The sequence below is a fragment of the Gigantopelta aegis genome, chromosome 2 (assembly GCF_016097555.1).
Source record: "Gigantopelta aegis isolate Gae_Host chromosome 2, Gae_host_genome, whole genome shotgun sequence".
Taxonomy (NCBI): domain Eukaryota; kingdom Metazoa; phylum Mollusca; class Gastropoda; order Neomphalida; family Peltospiridae; genus Gigantopelta; species Gigantopelta aegis.
This window is the reverse complement of record NC_054700.1, coordinates 12,625,248-12,648,710: the sequence shown is the minus strand read 5'-3', so window position 1 is coordinate 12,648,710 and position 23,463 is coordinate 12,625,248. Positions and strand designations below refer to the sequence as shown.

Here is a 23,463-nt window from a genome sequence, read left to right as displayed (position 1 = left end):
TTTAAAGTTGGTCTAACGACAATCAGACAACTTACTGGAAAACTCTTGATGGCTTCCGGGACGATGATCTTAAATCTGTCCTCCATGTTGCACTGATCATCAACCTTACCACTCTCGACGGCCGCCTTCAGTCCGAGGAGTTTCGAGTAGTACTGAAGAGTCTCATCGCTCAGGGGAACAGGGGAGACAAATATCACATCCACGTTCGGATCTGTGCAGGGAATAATGGAAACCATGTCAACTAGTTACATGTATGTGACATGAAAAGATTTTTAAAAATAGCAATGATCACACAAATCTGGAATAAAAATTGAGAACCTCCAACGGTCAAATTAAAATTTAAAAAAGTTGGGGGGGATGACAAGTGTTGCTTTTGGTTTAATAAAAAAAATTAGGACATCAATACATGTTGAAGGGACACCAAGGCAAAAGAGAGCCATGAAGACAACTTACTTTCTATCAAGTTTTCTCAGACAAAAATGATTTCACCTTATAGAAAGGGCACATTGGCAAACCAGTTATGCACCAAATCCTTTATCTATCCCGTCAGTAAGGTTTGATTTTCAAGAGCCACAACAGCAAGTAAGAAGAGCAACTTGCCATTGGTGCAATGGTAACTCAAACCCTGAACCTATACTGTAAATGGCTTGAAAATAAAAAGGACAGTAATAAATGACAAATGTAAAGGTCATCACAACTACAGCAGATACAAGGGGGAAGGAACACATAAATAATGAAAATTAAAAGTTAAAGTCTGTTTTGTTTAACAACACCACTAGAGCACATTGATTTATTCATCATTGGCTATTGGATGTCAGACATTTGGTAATTTTTATATATAGTCTTAGAGAAGAAACACGCTACATTTTTCCATTAATAGCAAGGGATCTTTTATATGAGCCATCCCAAAGACAGGATAGCACATACGACGGCCTTTGATATACCAGTCATGGTGCACTGGCTGGAACAAGAAATAACCCAACGGGCCCACTGACGGGGATCAATCCCAAACCGATGGTGCATCAAGTGAGTGCTTTACCACTGGGCTTCGTCTTGCCCCCATAAATAATGATTACTGTTGGCTAAGAATGTCACAAGATAATTATGGTACAATAGAGGTGGTGTTCTTCAACAACATTTTTGAATTGAGAAACTCTTATAAGATGCAACCTAGGTTTATTTCAATGAAATCAGCTTATTTTGTTGTTCTAAATATGGTGTTGAACCTGCACCCCCCCCCCCCCCCCCCCCCCCCCCATCTCCCAGACCTGACAACCCTGTCCAATTGATTGAAAAATAAAATCTATCCTGGTGTACAAACCTCTGATATCACACAGTCGAGCCATCTGCGTGTTTTGTTGGATGCCGAAATCATTAATACTGTCTCGGATCTTCTGTGCCAGACCCAGCGATGGGATGTGAATAACAACTCGCTTAGATGTCTTGATTCTGTCCCAGGACGCAGCAAATTTCTAAAATTACAAAATCCAGTGCTTAATTCTATGTGTACACAGGAAAAAACAACCACATTGGTCGCAAAGGTAACATTATTTCCCAGGTTTCACTGTCCACAATATATGTCTTAAGTTTGAAAACAATGACTTAAAACTGAAGATTAAATCCTCATGTATAAATAGTCCTAAAAGTATTTGAAGAGTTATTTTCCAAAAACGCAATCCACACCAATTTCACGATTTTTAAATTAGCCATGAAAGTATTCTGATTTTGGTACCAATCAACAATATGACAGTAAAGTTTCCATCAAAATGTTGTCTATGCCCACTGATCAGGATGTTAAAACTGTGCTTCATATGATACAGTGAAACCTATCCAAACCAGACCCTGAACAAACTGCAATGCTGTGAAAACCGGCCAAGTGACATACATGTAGTCTTAAATTTTATAAATTCTAAAATGTGATTCTCTATACACCAGGCTCCATATTCATAAACATACTTAAGTCAATGTATGATACTTATCTTTGTACTTTATATGTATTTAGGTATCATACATTGACTTAAGTACGTTTATGAATATGGAGCCAGATCCTGTCTAAATCAGATAAATATTATGTCCCCAGTGTAATCCGTTTTAGACAGATTTCACTGTATATACTAAATCATGTTGCAGAATTATTTTTTTCTTTCAAAATAATATAAAGGGATACATCACGTTTTGGAAATGACCTTTTTATTTATAAAATAGCGATCTTTGTTGTAACCACAACACATCAATTTTGAATATTTAATCAAAACACATTGACCTTTAATTTGATAACAACAGAGTGAATATTTAATCATAAAACAAATGTTTCATTCACCAATTACTTACACAAGTCTAGTTTTATGTAACCTATTTTTTGTACTCTCATAAAGTTTTGTCTCATAAACTCATAAACACAATGACATCATATGAGATCTCAAATGTCTGCAGTCTGATGCTGGATCGGTCGGACTGTGACAGACAGGTAAGAAATTTTTATGAAAAATATATTATACCTTTGCTCTGAATTTGAAGTTTTCCAACTGGTCCGCCCGACTTCGTACCAGCTGGTGTCGAACTTTGACCATCTTAATGTGCATGATCCACGATATTGCGATGACTCCAGCCGCCCACTTGTGTTTCCGGTACTCGAGATATGCGATTCGGTCGCAGTACATTCGCCAAGTCGACTGAATTGTTGTGGCGGCCAGATCTTGACCATTCATACCAAGAAATTTACGACCCTAAAAGTAAAAAAAACCAAACCTATTATGTTCATATATGTAAATATTGTACAAATGTCCCATTTCGAATAAAAGATTAGATGTCAAACTTATTAAAAATAATCATAGCTCTTTAGTTTTCAGTTGTGTTAGTCTTAAATGTGGATAAAATAAAACATGTGCATGTAACTAACTTCTGTTATCGTAAAATTATTAATTATGCTTAGGACATGGCCTTTTGTAAATTTGTCCCTGAAAGAGAAAACAAAATTTTAGAAAATCATGTAGCACAGTTAAGCAAGTTTATACTAAATTTGTGAATGTTATACATCAATAAATTTCCCCCAAATTACAAACAATTCTTATACAGTGAAACCCCTCTAAACCGGACATCCTTAGGACCAAGACAACTGTCTGGTTTTCAGAGGGATCCGGTTTAGAGAGGTTAAGTTCTGTACTGGTTTTGAAAAAGCCACTTGTAAAGTGTCTGGTTTTGTGGGAATTTTGGTTAACAGAGGGTCTGGTCTTGAGAGGTTTCACTATAATTACAAACAAGACAACTACTTAATATATTTAATTAAAAATACACATAAATAGAAAATAACTAGTTATTGATGTCGGATATCTGCTTTATCCTGTGAAGGTAAGAATGGGAAATTCTGCGAGGCTCTGCCGAGCAGAATTTCTCATTTGACCTGAACAGGATCAAGTAGATATCTGATGTCATTAACTAGTTATTATTTTTTATCCTGCAGACCATAAAAATTAAGGCAAAAAGCTATTATTTCTGTTATTTCAGTCACTGTTAAGTCACATGAACGATTTTGTAATGTAGCTGTGCGTGTGACGTCACTCGAGTGACGTCAAAAGTCATATCCTGCTACTAGCAAGATACGACTTTGCTTTATCCGTCATCCTATTTTGTCAATAGAAATGGTGGTTGCAGGATAAATCAGTTTATAGCATCCTTTCAATGACCTTTTTATGTAATGATATGTTCCATTTGTTGTAATGACATCATTTTCGGGACAATATTATTTTTTTTAGTGATGTTGCCCATGCAATCAGAATAGAATAAATCATGTGATAGCGAAAAGTTTGTAAAATAATTTTTTAATTTAACAACAACAAAAAAAAAATTAAAAAAATTAAAGAACAAAAAACAAAAAAAAAACCCTCAAAGATGGTTCTCCAAGTATTGTTACTCACTGGTTTTGTAACCATGGCCTCAACATCGTCACGGTTCACAATCACACACAGAAGATGTTCTATGCTGGGTGGCCGCTCCAGTTCAAACTCCATCGACAGATCTGCTAACCTGAACAAATAGATCAAATTCAACGGCAATATAGAGCACAAAGATTTAAAATCCGTCCCTTGAAATTTGGGTCATCATGCAATGGTAATTTGGTACCAAAAATAACAAAGTAAATACTCAGTAATGATAAAAGGATAGGATAGGAAATGTTTTATTTAACGACACACTCAACACATTTTATTTTCGGTTATATGGCACTGGACATATGGTTAAGGACCACACAGATATTGAGAAAGGAAACCCGCTGTCACAACTTCATAGGCTACTCTTTTCGATTAGCAGCAAGAGATCTTTTATATGCACCATCCCACAGACAGGATAACACATACCACAGCCTTTAATATACCAGTCGTGGTGCACTGGCTGGAGCATGAAATAGCCCAATGGGTCCACTGACATGGATCGATCCCAGACGGACCGTGAATCAAGCGAATGCTTTACCACTGGACTACGTCCCGCCTTCAGTAAGGATAAAAATGCTGTTATTTAAATTATAATCCACTTGGAGCAGCTTATTGTGGCTGCTGATATTTGTTGCAAATTTCGAGGGTAAAAATCCTGTGCAATCAAAATACCAGTTACATTGTGGGTTTTCTTTTTATCACAGATATTGGACTACATGTATGTGGTTAAATGCATGACATCTGGTAATTATTTAAGGATTGTCCGTTATTTCTTTTAAATTCATCGGGGTATGAACAAAAACAAAATCATCCGCAAACTGTGTGAATCAGTGAAGCCGTTCTCACATAAGTTTGGGGATGATTTCCTTTTGTTCATACCCCGATGAACGTAAAAGAAATGACAGACAATACCTATAATTAAATTTGAATGATACTTGCTAATAATAACACTAAAACTTCATACTTTATTTTGCATTACTTTTGGTCCATAAACAATAACGCTCAATAAGACAGCTTGCCCATATAAAATGATGTCATATATAAGCCCTGATGATGTAATTTTTATGTTCATCTAGAACTGAACAAACTCATGTTACTATGTCTGGACTGATGGGATGACGTTATGTTGTAATGAATTTAACAGGAAATTTAATTATATATTTTTTAACTCATCTGTTAGAATATTTGGTACATAATTGGCAAACAGACTACTACATGTACCTGCATTTTCTGTAGTTATGATTATGTGAAACATAAATTAAAGTGAAAGGAATATTAGACTCCATCATATGCGGTCAAAAGGGATAGAAAACGTACACCCAAGGTGGTGGAAATATTACCAATGCCGTAATACTCCCCATGTTAAATTCAGTGACGTCATAGCCCTTGCAAGACAGATTTATTCTGCATGGGCTGACGTCATGGAATGGGGCTGTCTTGCATGGCTAGGAATGGGAGAAAATAATGTTTGCCATGAGCCAGAAAATTCTGATGAAAGTAGAATTCTCTTAGTACCTTTTATAAGATGTGAAAATTATAGGTTGGCGTGTGCTGCACAGAGGAGTAGTTGATTACAGACAATATATCTTAAACAACTAGATGTAAAGAAATTACTATTTTAAACCTACATCTAGAAACTAACTTTTAGCCACAAACGCCATACGATAAGATGAGTAAAACAACTTTGTACTTACTTATCTCCATTCACAAAGGCAATTGGCACAGAGAATCTTGTCAACATCCTCTCCAAATGTTTCAGTGTTGTTACAATACTGGAAAAAATAAAATAAAATTTAAAAATCATATACTGCATCACTTTACCTAAAATTAAGCTATTTGATTATTTTTTTATCTAGCCACTTTGAAATTACACGTAGGTGTTGGGATAATTACATCAACAACACAAACAGCCTTTTTCTATGTGCATTGTTTTTGATGCAGCATGCATGCTACTGGTATTAGAAAAAACACCACCATTCATATGAAAACAAACTATTGATAACCATCAAATTGATTTCTTGATGAATCCATGTTTATTCTTCTGCGCCTGTGCAGTGGCGTAGCGTGGGTTGCCAGCACCTGAGGCAAGGCAAATATTGCACCCCCTAACCAATGGACCGTTAGCACTCTCCGAGTCCCTTCCACCTGTCCAGAATGTTGCGCCCAGGGCAACCGCCGCAGTGGCCCCACCCATGCTATGCCACTGCGCCTGTGTCACACATTGTGCACGTGGAACATGGCCTAACCCTTTTTAACAGTTAATGTCATTTTGCTGAAAGAAACTGACAATGGACAAAACATTTCTGACTCTTGAAATATAGGGTTTTCCAGTGAGCTTTTCATCAACAGGAACAGTTTGTACATAGCTCTAAAATCTGGAATAATATTGACGATTTAACTACTCTGATTTTGTAGCCAGAAAAAGGAATTGGTGAAATACAGCAAATCACTTAATGACTACAATGAAGAAATAAACTGCAATATAAAATCTTATAAAACATATTAGTTGAAAAACAGCAATTGAATTACTGCATTCCAAACATGCCTTCTCTTCATCCCATACAGTACACAATTCTTGGATTGAAAAATTACTATGCCATAAGGACTCTGTATTTGGAGATATAGTGAGCCAGATACCAATACACCTGAGAGAGAGAGAAAGAGAGAGAGAGAGAGAGAGAGAGAGAGAGAGAGAGAGAGAGAGAGAGAGAGGAGAGAGAGAGAGAGAGAGAGAGAGAGAGAGAGAGAGAGAGAGAGAGAGAGAGGAGAGGAGAGAGAGAGTTGAGGGAGGTGGAGGAAGAGATGAGAGAAGAGAGAGGAAGAGAGAGAGAGAGAGAGAGAGAGAGAGAGAGAAGAGAGGGAGAGAGAGAAATAGTGGAGGAGGAGAGAGAGAGGAGAGAGAGAGAGAGAGAGAGAGAGAGAGGAGAGAGAGAGAGAGAGAGGGAGGGAGAGGAGAGGAGAGGAGGGAGAGGGAGGGAGAGAGAGAGAGAGTGTGTATGTGTGTTTGTAGGTTTGTGTGAGTATGGCACCCCAGCACCCTCCCACCAGGTCCCTGTCAGACACGAGAGAGAGAGAGCCCGAGATCCTGTGTTTGTAGGTGTACCCCCACCTGTCCCTGCCGAGATCCCAGGTGTACCCACCTGCCCCAGGTGAGACAGTAGTGCTGTTTGAAGGCCAGGAACTCAGGCTGGGTCTCCTTGACATGTCCGTTCTGTATGGCAAATCGATGACTCAGCGTCTTCAAGTCACCACTAGCTGGGGTGGTTGGAGGGGGCTGTAATGAACAATAATACAAAAAAGTTTTTTTTAAATTATGTTAATTAATTTTTATTTTATTCCACTGTCCCCTTTTCTTTCTCTCCTTTGAATCTTTGACTTCCACAGTTATTTTAGCAATAATTAAAAAAATACCCAGGTAATTGTTTTTTTCTCTAATGAATATGATGAGAAAAATACATTTTAAAAGGAATTAAAGCTGATTTAGTAGCCCCTTGTAGTATAAAGTCACCTATCTTAAGAGGATAGCTTACTTACACTCCTCAACCATTTAACATAATACAAACGTATGTAAATATATTTTAAAATGAGACAAATAAAACTTAATAGGAATAGTTAGACTAGGATATACCCTATGAGAATTAGATTATGATCCAATTAAAAAACAAAACAACCCAAAACACCCCCTACAACAAAACAAAACATATGCCCTTCCCCAACAACTTCATAAATGTAAATACAAAACAGAATCATATAACATCCATTGAAAGAAATATCTGACTGAAACATCTAAATTTTATAAAACAAAACAAAATCCTAAATTTTCTTACAACTGATTCAAAACTTACTTAAAATATTAAAACTTAAAATCTGTTCAAGCTCCGTTAAAATAGTATTGGAATTAGAAAAATGTGATATGTAAGCATTTTAATTAGTAATAGTATAATAATGTAATATAACACTTCTACAGACAAAATGATATAAAAGCATACATTTATTAAAAATAACAAGTACAATATACCGGTACATATAAATATACATATAACAAAATGTTACAACATTTAAAAAGAGGAAGTTTTGCTGAAGATTTTGAACTAGTAAAAAGACATGCAGTCAAAGCACATGTTGACAGGAAGCTGGAACTTGCATAGGACATAGAAAAATGCTGTGTGCATGGGACATGCTCAGAGATCACATCTATTGATAAGGACAATATGACAGACATGCCATGACAGTAGCCAGTGAGAAATAAAATAATGAATGAATAATTAAAGGGACATACCCTAGTTTTTAAACACTAAGGTATATTTTCTCACTATAAGAGCCGTTTATGATCACTGAACTCAAACATTACTTATATTTTATTGTTTAGATTATCCATTTCCATACAGCCGAAGTGTTTCTGGCTATCCTGGTGTTTCTAATACCACAAAATGCATTTTTCATATTTTTAAAAATGCACGTGCATCTGAGAAGTAACTGTAACGGAGTCTCGTTTTAGTTTAGTTTTAAGGGTATTTCAATGTCACAGACTCTTGTTTCACTCCGTTGTATCCAACTTTTCTACAGGTTTGTAAATTAACCAACTTAGTATCCATTTTTACGGGTTGAAACTAGAGTCTAGGTAAACATTATGCCTTAGTGTTTAAAAACTAGGGTCTGTCCATTTAATGATAGATGTATACTATTACATCACAGATATAATGCAGGGCTCATGCTGTCCATTGCTAGATTAGCCAATTGTTAATTTTAATAAAACAAGAGTACCGGTGAGGTACATGATATGCCCGTCACGAGTTTGATGGAAAACCATATCTATATTAATTATGAATATGTTACGGGTATGATTCAATTCTAATTATGACCTAGTAATTGTATGTGACATACCACCATCCAAGTTGTTCCTACATGTGAGGTTTGATGGTCCTCATCCGTATGCAAGATATGGTCAGGACAAGGATTTAATGTTATGTGCAGTAGACCATGAAAACTACATGTAGGTCACAGTGATCTAGTAATATTATGTGACACACTGCCATCCCAAGTTGTTTCTAAATGTGAGGTTTGATGGTCCTGTATGCATCTGTTTGCAAGATATGGTCCGGACAAGAAAAAGTTAACAGACGGACATATGTACAGACAAACGTACAATGCCATACCATAATACGACCCATCATAGGCAGGTGTGTGAAAACAGCTACAACATTTGGTCTTTGGCTATGGCAGTTAAATAATGAAATACACCATATAAATGACCAAATTCAAGCTTAATTCATATTTGACGAATGATAGCTTAAAGTTAACTGTGGGTATTGTACTAAAATCTGAATAATCATATTAGGAAATAATTTGTTCAGTAGTGCACCTTGAATGTTGATGTCCCATGAATACTGGTAGTTCAACCAAGTTTGAAAAATATAATGCATATGAATATAACTAAAGCTGAAAGTAAGAATGACAGGCAGAGTGGCAATTTACAATATAGATTTACAAGATTTATTAACAGAATCCCAAGCCTTACAGAAGAGGTTCCCACCACTCACAAAGTTTTTGGAATCTCGATAATTTGTCTGGACCAATAAATTCTTGATTCCACTGGCCATGATTACAAATATTTTTCTGTATGACTGAAATGCTATGAACCTTACTAGTTCAATAATTTAACATGTTCCTGTGAGTTTATGTAAAAACATTTATCTTTCAGCCAAACAATATTTAGCACTATTTTTTATTTTTAGAGTTATTGTGTATAATGTTAATGACATTTATTTATTAACACATACATGTAGTTATTAAATATCTAGACTGAAATAAAACTGCTACAAAACATAATCGTGATCACAGTATAGTGGTATAAACTATTATTATGTGATTTAGCAAACTCAAGAATTAGGAAAATATAACTAAATGTCATGCAGATAGCTGCAATTTTGTTTTAAAACATGGTAACACCTTTCAAATGTAGGATAATTTCAAACCAAAAATAATTAACATGTGTATGTCTTTATTGCAAGTAGACATTTACAAAAAAAAGTGCCATGTGATTATAACACTGATGTGAATGCAAGAATGTTCACATATAATATTAAATTTACCCCTATATCAGACCAACAGATGGACAGACAGCAATATAAGACTCTGCAATGTATAATATACATGTAGATGTATAAGAACAGGTTTGTTTATGGTGAATTTCACAGTACTTTATAAAGTAATTTACCAAAATTGATGGTGCTGCCAGTTTTGAGGGCTGTTAACAAAGATAATTTTGCTGGAATAAAACATTGCTGAGCCAAAAATATTCATAAAGCTTGATTTAAGATATTAAAGCCAGTGACTATCTTAGTAAATTGACGCATACTGAAGGACACAAAACTGACCTTTTCCCCCCACTATGCATAATGTATGATAAAATATATAACAGAACTGAGTAACATCTATTGAAAATGTAAACAGGAACTGTTGCACAGTAATAGCAGGGTGATGGGAGAATATTTTATAATTGAAAAAAAAAATCAATTGATAAGTTTGCGATGAATTACTTTTAAATAATAATGATTTGCATTTTATCCACTTTCTCGTATTTTTTTGCAATCACATAATAACAAAACATTTGTCAAAGAGTCAATTAAAGTAAAATACTTCACATATGAATTTGTGATTTTGACAGATTTAATATTTAGGAAATATTTTGTATTTGTTTAAAGCACTATTATACATTCCAAGAACTAACAAAAAATATTCATTTAAGAAGTTGAAATATATATAATTTATATGTAACAGTAAGCAGATAGATTCAATTTCAAAATAGAAATGTGTATGATTGAATAGAGATAAAAAATACTGATTTTAAATCATCGCCAACTTATTAAAATGATTGAAGCTGAATTGGATATAAGTGACAAAGAGAAACAGTCAATAAATATGACAATGTTTACCAGTGGAACTAATGAAGGAAACTGAAAAGTAGTAACAACAATTTTAATAATTATGACATCTATGATACAAATAACCTTAAAATTGTTCTATGTAAACTTCCTTATTACAATTATAATTCACAATTTTTAAAGTAAATAAATATGGACATCTTCAAAAATCAACAGCTGAATAAAAGAAACAAGAAGTAAACAGGAGGTAAACATAAACATAACGATTAAATTTTAACAAAATTAACAAGGAACATAAGGACAATCAGAAAGCTTCAGTAATAAAACTAACGACTAACAAATAACAACAATAACACTTAAACGATAATAAAACTAATGTTAAATTAATGCTTTGTCAACCACTAATTACAAACAATAATTACATGTAGGAAAGACGTTTTCAATAAATGAAATCGGACATTATTTACATTTTATTGTTTAGATATCCGTTTTCATATATCTGAAGTGTTTCTGGTCATTCTGGTTTTCTAATACAGTCAAACCTCGCCAAACTGGACCCTCTGTAAACCGGAATTCTCTCCAAACTGGACCCTCTGTAAACCGGAATTCTCTCAAAACTGGACGTTTTTCATGGTCCCCTTTTAAATATCAGTACAAAAGATAATCTCTTTAAACCGGACACCCCTTAAAACCAGACAATTTACTTGGTCCCAAGGGTGTCTGCTTCAGGGGGGTTTCATTGTACCACAAAACTTATTTTTCATATTTTTTAAAATGGGTATACCTCTGAAAGGTAATGGTTATGGACACAAGCTCTAATCTATTTTTTAAGGGTTATTTCCACATTTCAATGGCACAGACACTTGTTTCACTTTATAGTAACTTTATAGCCAGAGAAAGAGAGAGAACCTTTTTAACATGCCCCTATACCACTAAGGTTTCGGGCATTTATATCCAGATATGTTACATGTTCGTAGATTAATAAAACTTAAGTGTCCATTTTTATGGGTTAAAACTAGGATTTGCGACTTTAAGACTCAGGCTGAGAAAAGTTTTACATTAATTAAAAGTCCTAACAGACTGAGTTACTAGATTTTTAGAACATCTCTTGCCCTATGAGTTAATTTTTTATTTTTTGTTAATTATTTAAATTCCTATTCCTAGACAGAATTTTAAGCTTAAGGATAACTTGTGTCCAAAACTTAACAGTTCAACAAAATTGGTTTATGAAACAAATTTATTTATTGGTTGTAGAATTCCCTTTTCTATGCAGCTATTGAGTTCTTTCCATTCCAGGACTGAGCACTGCATTAAAAGTGCATAGAAATGTGTATACTAAAAACTGTCACATACAAGACAACACATACTACAGCTGCTGATCACAAAACTGACTTAAAGGAACGGAAAAACTTGTAATAAGGTCATCACCTACCATCCCTCAATTTGTCACATGTGGCTGTTCAAAGCATTAATTTATCTTTTGAACTAACAATAAAGGTTAGCACATTAATTTACCTCTTCAGATTCCTGCTAAGAAAATATTAAAAAGCAACTTATGAATAAAGTATCTCGACAATACATTAAAAATGGTTTCAACTATAGTTATTAGGCAGTGTAAACTATGTTATTACCGTTAGTACAAGTTTCTATTGTTATATTACACACTACTTATAATGTATTGCTTATATTTTTAGTTTTGGCATATCCAGTGTATTTCTGGACATCCTGGCTCTTGTAATAGCTCAAAATGTATTTTATATGCAGCAGAATAGAGACTTATCTTGTGAATAGTAATGCATGAGTACTCGGGTAATCGGGCAGGGGTCAAGTCTAGCATGACTTGAGTCCGTTCACAGGACTCGAGTACCCGTGCAAGGAAGAGCACTATATAGTAAACATTATATTTTTATGGCATTTTGCCATATGCTTAACGCCAGTTACACAAATGTACATTATAGGGCTATAAGACATGGAGTGAAAACAAAATTTGAATGTGTGGAATGCAATACAATAGCATGATTGGGCATCCATGTTCAGCACTGGAATTAAGGTGCATAATGCTATTTGACTTTATCCCTTAAGGTAGAGTAAACTCAAACAAGAGATTTATGTGCTGGAAAGATCCATACCCAGACCACCAACATATACTGACACTTTAACAAATGAAAAACGCGTAATTTTTGAGTTAATAAAAACCATGATTATTCATGCTAACTGGGGGCAGCCATTTTGTTTAGTTTTTGTGACGTCCGGTGGTATAGCTTGGGGCGAAGTGACGTCAGCTCTGTCCACCTGCTCTATGCACAGTGTAAACAAACGCTCTAATTTACGACAAGGTGCTTCGCTTTCATCAACATGACTTGTAAAACAACATAAATGACTTGATAGTATAATAAACTATTTAACTAAATATATTTCAATTTGCATCAATAGAACAAAATGGAGTTATAGTATTTTTCTTTTTTAAAAAATCCAAAGAAAAAAATACATATTATTAAGCCTATTGGTATGCTACGTTCGAGCAAAAACGACCACTCATGATACCCAAGTGATAATTATCTTTTTTTGGGGACTACGTAATTGGTCAGTTTTGTGATTTTAGATGGGAAAGTCTACTTAATCAAGGGTTTTACAGGATTACTTACAGTAATAAAACAAGATGGCTGATTGATTATGATTAGAGGGATGTCCATGCGGTTAACATACAATACCCTGTGATCTTAATAAAAGAGACACGTCTTTTTAGTGTGTCTAGACACAGTGTCTGTGGACCATCTAAATATACACCTGCCAATCAGGAACCACAGGTACAGGCCACGGAAAGAAAATACCAATTAACTAAGAAAACACTCCGATTATTATTTCAGTACGTGGGTTAATTTAAGAACAAACCATAATACAGTTATTTCAATACTTTGACAGTGGTGGTTTATTTTGTATTAAAAGTAATATATAATTGTTGCTGGCTTACTGGGATGCCTATTATTACAGAATATTGCGACACATCCGCAAAAATCAGGTATGTTTAGTTTTTTCAGTTCGAAGACTAATTCCTGACGTGACACGTTAGGTATTACATAACCACCAGCTCACCAGAGGGCGTATTCACTGGTATGGTACAAAATGGCTGCGCCCGTTATATATAATAGCTGTCACATTTAACCGTTTTATTAATTAACTATACGATTATACTTGTTGATATTAAGCAATAATGTGCATTATATATCGTTGAATATGCATACCAGGTCAAATGCCTTGATTGTCCCTTCCTTTAGTGTCATTATCATCTAGTGTAAGTGTCAGGTACTCGGGGCCGGACCGAGTTTGACCCTGGAGTACCCCAATATGTTGGACTCGTGGAGGCCCTACTTGTGAAATAGCGTAAGTAACTTTAAGCGAACAAAATTATAATTATGATGAATAAACAAAGCTTTTACATATGAAATCATTCCAAAAAAATAATAATTCAAAAGACTATCTATTGTTTCCTGTCATTGTTAATATTTTCTTAACCTTTTAATGACTAGATTTATATATTAAATACATTTTTGTATTTAGAAAACCAGTGACTATAAATTCACTGTGATTCTGGTCATCCTAATGGTTTTTTTTATCCCACTGCCCCTTTTCGTTTCTCTCCTTTGAATTCCATCTCATTTCTTTCCGATCTGGCAACTCCTCCTATCTTTCAACTTCTTTCACTATCCACATCCATATCCCAGTCCTTGTCTCTCCAACCACGACAGGTGCTTGTCTCTTGTGGCTATCTGTGCCACTCACATGCCATTCTCCATCAGCTTTTACCTGTGGGCTTAGTCTGACCACTTCGGGGAATGTTCAGTAGTTACTTCTGGCATTGTTAAGAGGCACTTGTAACCACCTACTACATGTATACACCCCTACTACCGGCGGTTGTTAGTGCTGTGGGTCAGACCAGCTTTATTAGCAGCAGAGGCCTAGGATGCCAGGTGCATGCAGGGAAACACACAGAGACTGCACCCATGGAAGAAGCTGAGACAGGTAGGTGATGGTGTGGACAGCTCAGAAGACAAGAGTAAGAGGAGACGGATTAAATGGGTCGAAACAGATTGAAATCCTGGGAGAAATTGGAAAGTTTTTTATATTAAGATAATGAGAATGATAGGCAGAGGGTGATAGATGAGAAAGATGAATAAATGTGTGAGCCAGCTTTCACGGGATTTGAACCACTGTCATAAGCTTGACTGTCCAGCAGCTTATCCACTAGACCACAGAGCTCATTGGTCATTCTAATGTATGTAGTAATTCTAACTTCAATTTATTTCCTAATATTTCTATTTTTTGTGTGTGTGCGAAATTAATGACCAGACACATGTTGAATATACAGACACTGATTTTCTAAACAAGAAAAAAAACCCCTGATATTTATACAAGACAATGTATTTGATAGGTAATTTTATTTGTTAAAATTACTCTATTAGCCAGGACTATGTTACCATGGCAACAAATCCAGGACAGTCTCCTAAAACTCTATTTTATTATCACTGGTGTTTTTCTCCTAATTATTTTTCACATAAAATAACACAAAAAGGATTACGCATACCAGTGGCTGCAATGGCATCTCAAACGTCCGTACGGTGGCCGGTGTTTTGTTGCGACCAGATGCCGACGATTCCCGCGTTCTGGATGCAGGCTGTGGTGTCGGTCGAGGCGTTGGTGCCGACGGGAACGATGTGACTGCCGACTTGGGCTCGTTTTCAGTCACTGGGTTAGACACGTCCAGATGGACTAGAGCTAGTCCTGGCATCATCTCTGAAAAACAGTAACAGTTACAATTGGCTATAGGAGCTGGTATCTTGCCATCGACAAACAGTAACAATTAAAACTGGCTACAGGAGCTGGTATCTTGCCATCGACAAACAGTAACAGTTAAAACTGGCTACAGGAGCTGGTATCTTGCCATGGACAAACAGTAACAGTTAAAACTGGCTACAGGAGCTGGTATCTTGCCATGGACAAACAGTAACAGTTAAAACTGGCTACAGGAGCTGGTATCTTGCCATGGACAAACAGTAACAGTTAAAACTGGCTACAGGAGCTGGTATCTTGCCATGGACAAAGAGTAACAGTTAAAATTGGCAACAGGAGCTGGTATCTTGCCATTGACAAAGAGTAACAGTTAAAATTGGCTACAGGAGCTGGTATCTTGCCATCGACAAAGAGTAACAGTTAAAATTGGCTACAGGAGCTGGTATCTTGCCATCGACAAAGAGTAACAGTTAAAATTGGCTACAGGAGCTGGTATCTTGCCATCGACAAAGATTAACAGTTAAAATTGGCTACAGGAGCTGGTATCTTGCCATCGACAAAGAGTAACAGTTAAAATTGGCTACAGGAGCTGGTATCTTGCCATCGACAAAGAGTAACAGTTAAAATTGGCTACAGGAGCTGGTATCTTGCCATCGACAAAGAGTAACAGTTAAAATTGGCTACAAGGGCTGGTATCTTGCCATCGACAAACAGTAACAGTTAAAATTGGCTACAGGAGCTGGTATCTTGCCATCGACAAAGAGTAACAATTAAAATTGGCTACAGGAGCTGGTATCTTGTCATCGACAAACAGTAACAAACCTAACCTAACAGAGTCTGTGCCTTGACATTGAGGCTGATAGTAAACATAACCTGACACAGGAGTTAGTACCTTGCCGTGGAGACCATAACAAACTTAAACAAGACAGAATTGGTAATTTACATGTACCACTGATGCTGAGAGATGACCATAACATAGTTGTGCCTTGCTAGAGAGACTAGCAAGAAATCTGAAAGAGTTCATACCTTGCCCCTGAGGCTAACAGTCATTCTGATAGAGTTGGTGCCTTGTCATTTAGGCTAACAGCAAACATGAGAGAGTTGGTGCCTTGTCATTGAGGCTAACAGCAAACCTAAGAGAGTTGGTGCCTTGTCATTGAGGCTAACAGCAAACCTAAGAGAGTTGGTGCCTTGTCATTGAGGCTAACAGCAAACCTAAGAGAGTTGGTGCCTTGTCATTAAAGCTAACACAAACCTAAGAGAGTTGATGCCTTGTCAATGAGGCTAACACAAACCTAAAAGAGTTGGTGCCTTGTCATTGAGGCTAACACAAACCTAAGAGTTGGTGCCTTGTCATTGAGGCTAACACAAACCTAAGAGAGTTGGTGCCTTGTCATTGAGGCTAACACAAACCTAAAGATTTGGTGCCTTACCACCAGGGCTTTCGATTGCACCAAAGCTGAGGCAATAATGGGAGTGCGCAAAATAAGCATGCCCAAAATAAACAAGCCCAAATTAAGTACAAACATGCTACCCTCAAAACCTTTCAACTCAGAATAATAGAATATAATACTGAATTAGATTAAAATAATGTGAAATGCATTTTTGAATATCTATAACTCTTTACCAGCTATTATTGACATGACTACACTAAAAACAATCTTGGTGTGCTCAGAACAGACAAAGAGTCTGTTGTGTCCAATCTAGTGAGATCTAAAGCCCTGACAACTGAAACTAACAGCAGACCTGAGAGAGCTGATGCCTTATTATAGAGGCTAACAACAAACCTGACATTGGTGCCTTGCCATTGAAGCGTGTAACAATCCTAACCTGAAAGAGTTGGTGCCTTGCCATTGAAACTAACACAAACCTAACCTGAAATAGTTGGTGCCTTGCCATTGAAACTAACAGCAAACCTAACCTGAGAGAGTTGGTACCTTGCCATTAAAGCTAACAGTAAACCTAACCGGAGAGAGTTGGTACCTTGCCATTAAAGCTAACAGCAAACCTAACCGAAGAGAGTTGGTACCTTGCCATTAAAGCTAACAGCAAACCTAACCGAAGAGAGTTGATACCTCGCCATTAAAGCTAACAGCAAACCTAACCTGAAAGAGTTGGTACCTTGCCATTAAAGCTAACAGCAAACCTAACCTAAAAGAGTTAGTACCTCGCCATTAAAGCTAACAGCAAACCTAACCTAAAAGAGTTAGTACCTTGCCATTATAGCTAACAGTAAACCTAACCTGAGAGAGTTGGTACCTTGCCATTAAAGCTAACAGCAAACCTAACCGAAGAGAGTTGGTACCTTGCCATTAAAGCTAACAGCAAACCTAACCGAAGAGAGTTGATACCTCGCCATTAAAGCTAACAGCAAACCTAACCTGAAAGAGTTGGTACCTTGCCATTAAAGCTAACAGCAAACCTAACCTAAAAGAGTTAGTACCTTGCCATTAAAGCTAACAGCAAACCTAACCTAAAAGAGTTAGTACCTTGCCATTATAGCTAACAGTAAACCTAACCTGAGAGAGTTGGTACCTTGCCATTAAAGCTAACAGCAAACCTAACCGAAGAGAGTTGATACCTCGCCATTAAAGCTAACAGCAAACCTAACCTAAAAGAGTTGGTACCTTGCCATTAAAGCTAACAGCAAACCTAACCTAAAAGAGTTAGTACCTCGCCATTAAAGCTAACAGCAAACCTGACATTGGTGCCTTGCCATTGAAGCGTGTAACAATCCTAACCTGAAAGAGTTGGTGCCTTGCCATTGAAACTAACACAAACCTAACCTGAAATAGTTGGTGCCTTGCCATTGAAACTAACAGCAAACCTAACCTGAGAGAGTTGGTACCTTGCCATTAAAGCTAACAGTAAACCTAACCGGAGAGAGTTGGTACCTTGCCATTAAAGCTAACAGCAAACCTAACCGAAGAGAGTTGGTACCTTGCCATTAAAGCTAACAGCAAACCTAACCGAAGAGAGTTGATACCTCGCCATTAAAGCTAACAGCAAACCTAACCTGAAAGAGTTGGTACCTTGCCATTAAAGCTAACAGCAAACCTAACCTAAAAGAGTTAGTACCTCGCCATTAAAGCTAACAGCAAACCTAACCTAAAAGAGTTAGTACCTTGCCATTAAAGCTAACAGCAAACCTAACCTAAAAGAGTTAGTACCTTGCCATTATAGCTAACAGTAAACCTAACCTGAGAGAGTTGGTACCTTGCCATTAAAGCTAACAGCAAACCTAACCGAAGAGAGTTGATACCTCGCCATTAAAGCTAACAGCAAACCTAACCTAAAAGAGTTGGTACCTTGCCATTAAAGCTAACAGCAAACCTAACCTAAAAGAGTTAGTACCTCGCCATTAAAGCTAACAGCAAACCTAACCTAAAAGAGTTAGTACCTTGCCATTAAAGCTAACAGCAAACCTAACCTAAAAGAGTTAGTACCTTGCCATTATAGCTAACAGTAAACCTAACCTGAGAGAGTTGGTACCTTGCCATTAAAGCTAACAGCAAACCTAACCTGAGAGAGTTAGTACCTTGCCAGTAAAGCTAACAGCAAACCTAACCTGAGAGAGTTGGTACCTCACCATTAATGCTAACAGCAAACCTAACCTGAGATAGTTGGTGCCTTGCTCTTGTCGGCTGGGTTATGTAGCAGTGCTGGTTGACGTCTGATTGGCGACGGTTCCAGAGTGAGATGAGCTGCAGGCGGAATCAGTCCACGTTCTATCAGACTGCGGATTCCTTTACTGGCATCGTCTTCTGTGATCGGTGGAGGTGCTAGCTACACAAACAGGAAACTAGTTTTACATGGTGTGCAGTAATATCAGTGGTAGTTCAAAACTAGTTCTAATACTAGTTTTCAGTGACATTTCAGTATCAGTTTCCAGTAGCATTTTAATACAGGTTCTAATAAAGAAATATCACTAGGTTCAGTGGTATTTTAGTATTTGTTCCAGTGAAACAAACATCAATAAAAGTGAATTGAGTGACAAATAAATATAAAGAGATGAAAAAAAAAAAGAGAAGTAATTTTCAGTATATTATTTCTTGTTAAATATGAATAGAAGTGATACCTTTTTTTTTTTTTGTACACTAACCTATCATTTTTAAGGTTAATACTCATAAATCTTTGAAATTCAGACTGAATACTAACTGCATGCTATTTGTAAAGGTAAGACTTAATTAAAACCTTTTGTTCTAAGACTTTAAAAGTGTTTTATCCTGCAACCACTGTTTCTATTGGCTAATTATGATAACAGATTATTAATCAATGATTAAAGCAAACTCATAAATGTATACTAGCAGATTATGACTTATGACATCATGCATACATTACAAAATCACTAATTTGACCTCTAGGTCATTGTACAATGCAGGCAAAATAGCAGAAATAATTGTTTTTCCCCTGAATGTTTTATGGATTGCAGAATAAAAATAATAACTAGTTGATAACATAGGATATTGGTTTTATCCTGTTTGGGCTGAATGGGAAATTGAGCTTGGCAAGCCTTGAAGAATTTCCCATTCATGCCTTCACAGGATAAAGCCGATATTCTATGTTATTAACTATAGTTATTCTCTATAAAAACACAAGGGCAGCACTGCTTTATTTTATGCCATAAATCTGCATTCAACATGTTGCACTACATAGTCTGTAATCTGTTTTACCTGAGCATCGACTCTGTTAGCTTTAGGTAAGATGGTCAGGTGTTCCACTGTGGAGCCAGTAAGAGGCTTCAGAGGGATTTGCTGTAAAAACAAACAAAACACCAGTCAACAATACACAACGGAACACCAGTCAACAATACACAAGAGAACACCAGTCAACAATACACAAGAGAACACCAGTCAACAATACACAACAGAACAAGCAACAATATAAACAAATATGGCTATAAGCTACTGTGGCCTCGGTAGTGTCATGGTTAAGCCATCTCTCCCACCCAAAATGAGTTTAAACGACTCAGTGGGTAGGAGGTAAGACCACTATGTACACCCTTTTCTCTCTCACTAACCACTAACAACTAACCACTAATCCACTGTCCAGAACAGACAGCCCAGATAGCTGAGGAATGTGCCCAGGACAGTGTGCTTGAATCTTAATTGCATATAAGCATGAAAATAAGTTGAAATGAATGGGAAAAAAAAACTGTATAAAGAAACACTATCTCTAAAGAATGGGAAGGAAATGTTTTATTTAATGACACATTCAACACATTTTATTTACGGTTATATGGCGTCGGACATATGGTTAAGGACCACACAGATATTGAGAGAGGAAACCCACTGTCACCACTTCATGGGCTACTCTTTTCGTTTAGCAGCAAGGGATCTTTTATATGCACCATCCCACAGACGGCTAGCACATACCACAGCATTTGATATACCAGTCGTGGTGCACTGACTGGAGTGAGAAATTATAGCCCAATGGGTCCACCGACGGGGATCAATCCAAGACCGACAATGCATTAATCGAATGCTTTACCACTGGGCTAAGTCCCACCCTCTTAAAGAATAGGTAACCTGGTATAAACCATCAACTTTAAGGCTATAAGATACTGGGTTCGTATCCCCATACCAGCTCTCAACCAGAGTGCATATTAACAGCTTAATGAAGAGATATGTCAGGCAACTACATTGCCTTCTGTCTCACTAAGCACTTGTTGTTTAAAAATGTACAACTATTCCTTTGTTTTCCCTTGTGAAGAAATTGCATTTTGTATTATAATAGTAATTACAGCAAGCCTGAAAAATCAGTTTGTCTGTTTGTTTTGTTTAACGATACCACCAGAGCACATTAATTTATTAATCATCAGCTATTAGATGTTAAACATTTGGTAATTCTGATATATTGTCTTAGAGAGGAAACCCGCTACATTTTTCCGTTAATTGCAAGGGATTTTTCATATGCACCCATGGACAGGATAGCACATACCATGGCCTTTGATATGTGTCAGACATGTTGAACTGGCTGGAACAAGAAATTGCCCAACTGGCCCACTGACAGGTATTGATCCTAAACTGACTGTCCCACACCCCGTGAAGAATCTGTCTTAGATGTGAAAGACATGACTTACCCTTGGTTCTGGTTTCTGGGGTATGAGTGGAAGCTGGATTCCGTAATTGTCATTTAGAACGTTTCGGTTCTGTGCGTTATACGGGTTTGCCATTGCTCGGAGGTTGCACTGCTGCTTCAACTGAAAATTATAGATCAAAAATATAAACAAGTATTTATTTATTATTTTTTGCAAATAACTTTATTTTTATTCTAAAATTGATTTTTATAAAATGTTAAAATAAAACTGCATACATAAAACGGTGCCTATAAAATGTGTACAAGTGCATGTTTGTGTGTGTGTATTTGTGAGTGAGAGTGCCCATCTGTCTGTCCATCTTTTTGTATTAATAATCTCTCAAAGGCTGGATGTAAACAGTATGTCTATCTGTGTACATGTATGTGTATGTATGTAGTTATATTTTAAACATATGTATTCAGTTTGTGTTAGGTTCATTCCTGTTGACTGGGTAAGTCTATCTCGGTCTGTATTTTTGTTCTAAAGGTATGCATTCAGTTAGTGTTAGGTCCAGCCAGCCAGCCAACCAGCCTGTCTCTCTATGTGTGTCTGTCTCTCTCTCTGTGTCTCTCTCTGTGTGTCTCTCTGTGTGTCTGTCTGTGTGTCTGTCTCTGTCTCTGTCTCTCTCTCTCTCTCTCTCTCTCTCTCTCTCTCTCTCTCTCTCTCTCTCTCTCTCTCTCTCTCTCTCTCTCTCTCTCTCTCTCTCTCTCTCTGTCTGTATTTCTGTTCTAAAGGTCTGTAATCAGTTTGTGTTAGATCTCTACCTGTTGACTGGGTGTTAGTCCTTGCGTCTGTATCGGTTGCTTCATGAGAAAATTTGGTCGCGGAGGAAGAAGCTGGAGTTGTCCTGGGCCTCCTTTGTCTCTGTGGGAACAGAAACAAAACACAGTTAACAAATCACTAGATAAAGAGATCATGAGATTCTCCCAACCCCAAACACGTTTTTTTAAATATAAACAACAATACTCATGCATCCCTTCAACCCCCCCTCACCAACCCCCCAAAAACAACCAACACCCCCAATAAAACCCCCAACAAATAGCCCACACCCCAAAAAACCCCACCAACTCAATACATTCAATTTGCTGTATTTTTACTCCAGGTTGGAATGCAGTTTTTTTTGTCCAAAGTTAAAAGTACACATAAAAGATCCCTTGATACTTTTCATAAAGAGTAGTCTGTATAGTGGCAGCCACTTTAATCAATCTTTCTCTCTCTCTCTCCCCCTCCCTAATTCCCTCCCTCCCTCTCTCTCTCTCTCTCTCTCTCTCTCTCTCTCTCTCTCTCTCTCTCTCTCTCTCTCTCTCTCTCTCTCTCTCTCTCTCTCTCTCTCTCTCTCTCTCTCTCTCTCTCTCTCTTTTAAAATTATTTCTAAAAATTTCTTTCATTACAACTGACATCCATTTAGCTGGTTATACGATATCAATTCAATAAAATATTCAGAATAGAAAAGAATCATTAGAACCCATTAACAGTCATTTAATTAGTCTCAGTACCGATACTTAAAACTCACAGCCATATAACAGGCTAAGCCAAATCAACTAAGTTTTCCTCAGCATAAACAAAAAGGTTTGCTTTGTTTAACACCACCACTAGAGCACATTGATTTATTAATCATTGGCTATTGGATGTCAAACATTTGGTAATTTTGACACAGTCATAGAGAGGAGCCATTAGTAGCAAGGGATCTTTTATATGCACCATCCCACAGACAGAATAGCACATACCACGGCCTTTGATATACCACTCGTGATGCACTGGCTGAAACGAGAAATAGTCCAACGGG

The 23,463-nt window shown here is 36.8% G+C and overlaps 1 protein-coding gene across 2 annotated transcripts in view; it reads right to left on the bottom strand.

Annotated features, from left to right (window-relative positions):
• Positions 1-23,463, bottom strand: part of LOC121381331 (IQ domain-containing protein H-like) — a 48,647-nt gene that overhangs the window by 18,866 nt on the left and 6,318 nt on the right. The window contains exons 4-15 of one of the 2 annotated variants that reach the window (XM_041510597.1): positions 22,442-22,541; positions 21,681-21,800; positions 20,272-20,352; positions 19,213-19,384; positions 15,393-15,601; positions 12,326-12,340; positions 7,067-7,200; positions 5,621-5,698; positions 3,915-4,023; positions 2,499-2,726; positions 1,322-1,472; positions 36-211 (exon numbers count right to left, since the gene is read on the bottom strand). In XM_041510597.1, the coding sequence (XP_041366531.1) occupies positions 36-211; positions 1,322-1,472; positions 2,499-2,726; positions 3,915-4,023; positions 5,621-5,698; positions 7,067-7,200; positions 12,326-12,340; positions 15,393-15,601; positions 19,213-19,384; positions 20,272-20,352; positions 21,681-21,800; positions 22,442-22,541 (1,573 nt within the window). The remainder of the gene's footprint in view (positions 1-35; positions 212-1,321; positions 1,473-2,498; positions 2,727-3,914; positions 4,024-5,620; positions 5,699-7,066; positions 7,201-12,325; positions 12,341-15,392; positions 15,602-19,212; positions 19,385-20,271; positions 20,353-21,680; positions 21,801-22,441; positions 22,542-23,463) is intronic. The other variant, XM_041510605.1, reaches the window with a different exon arrangement.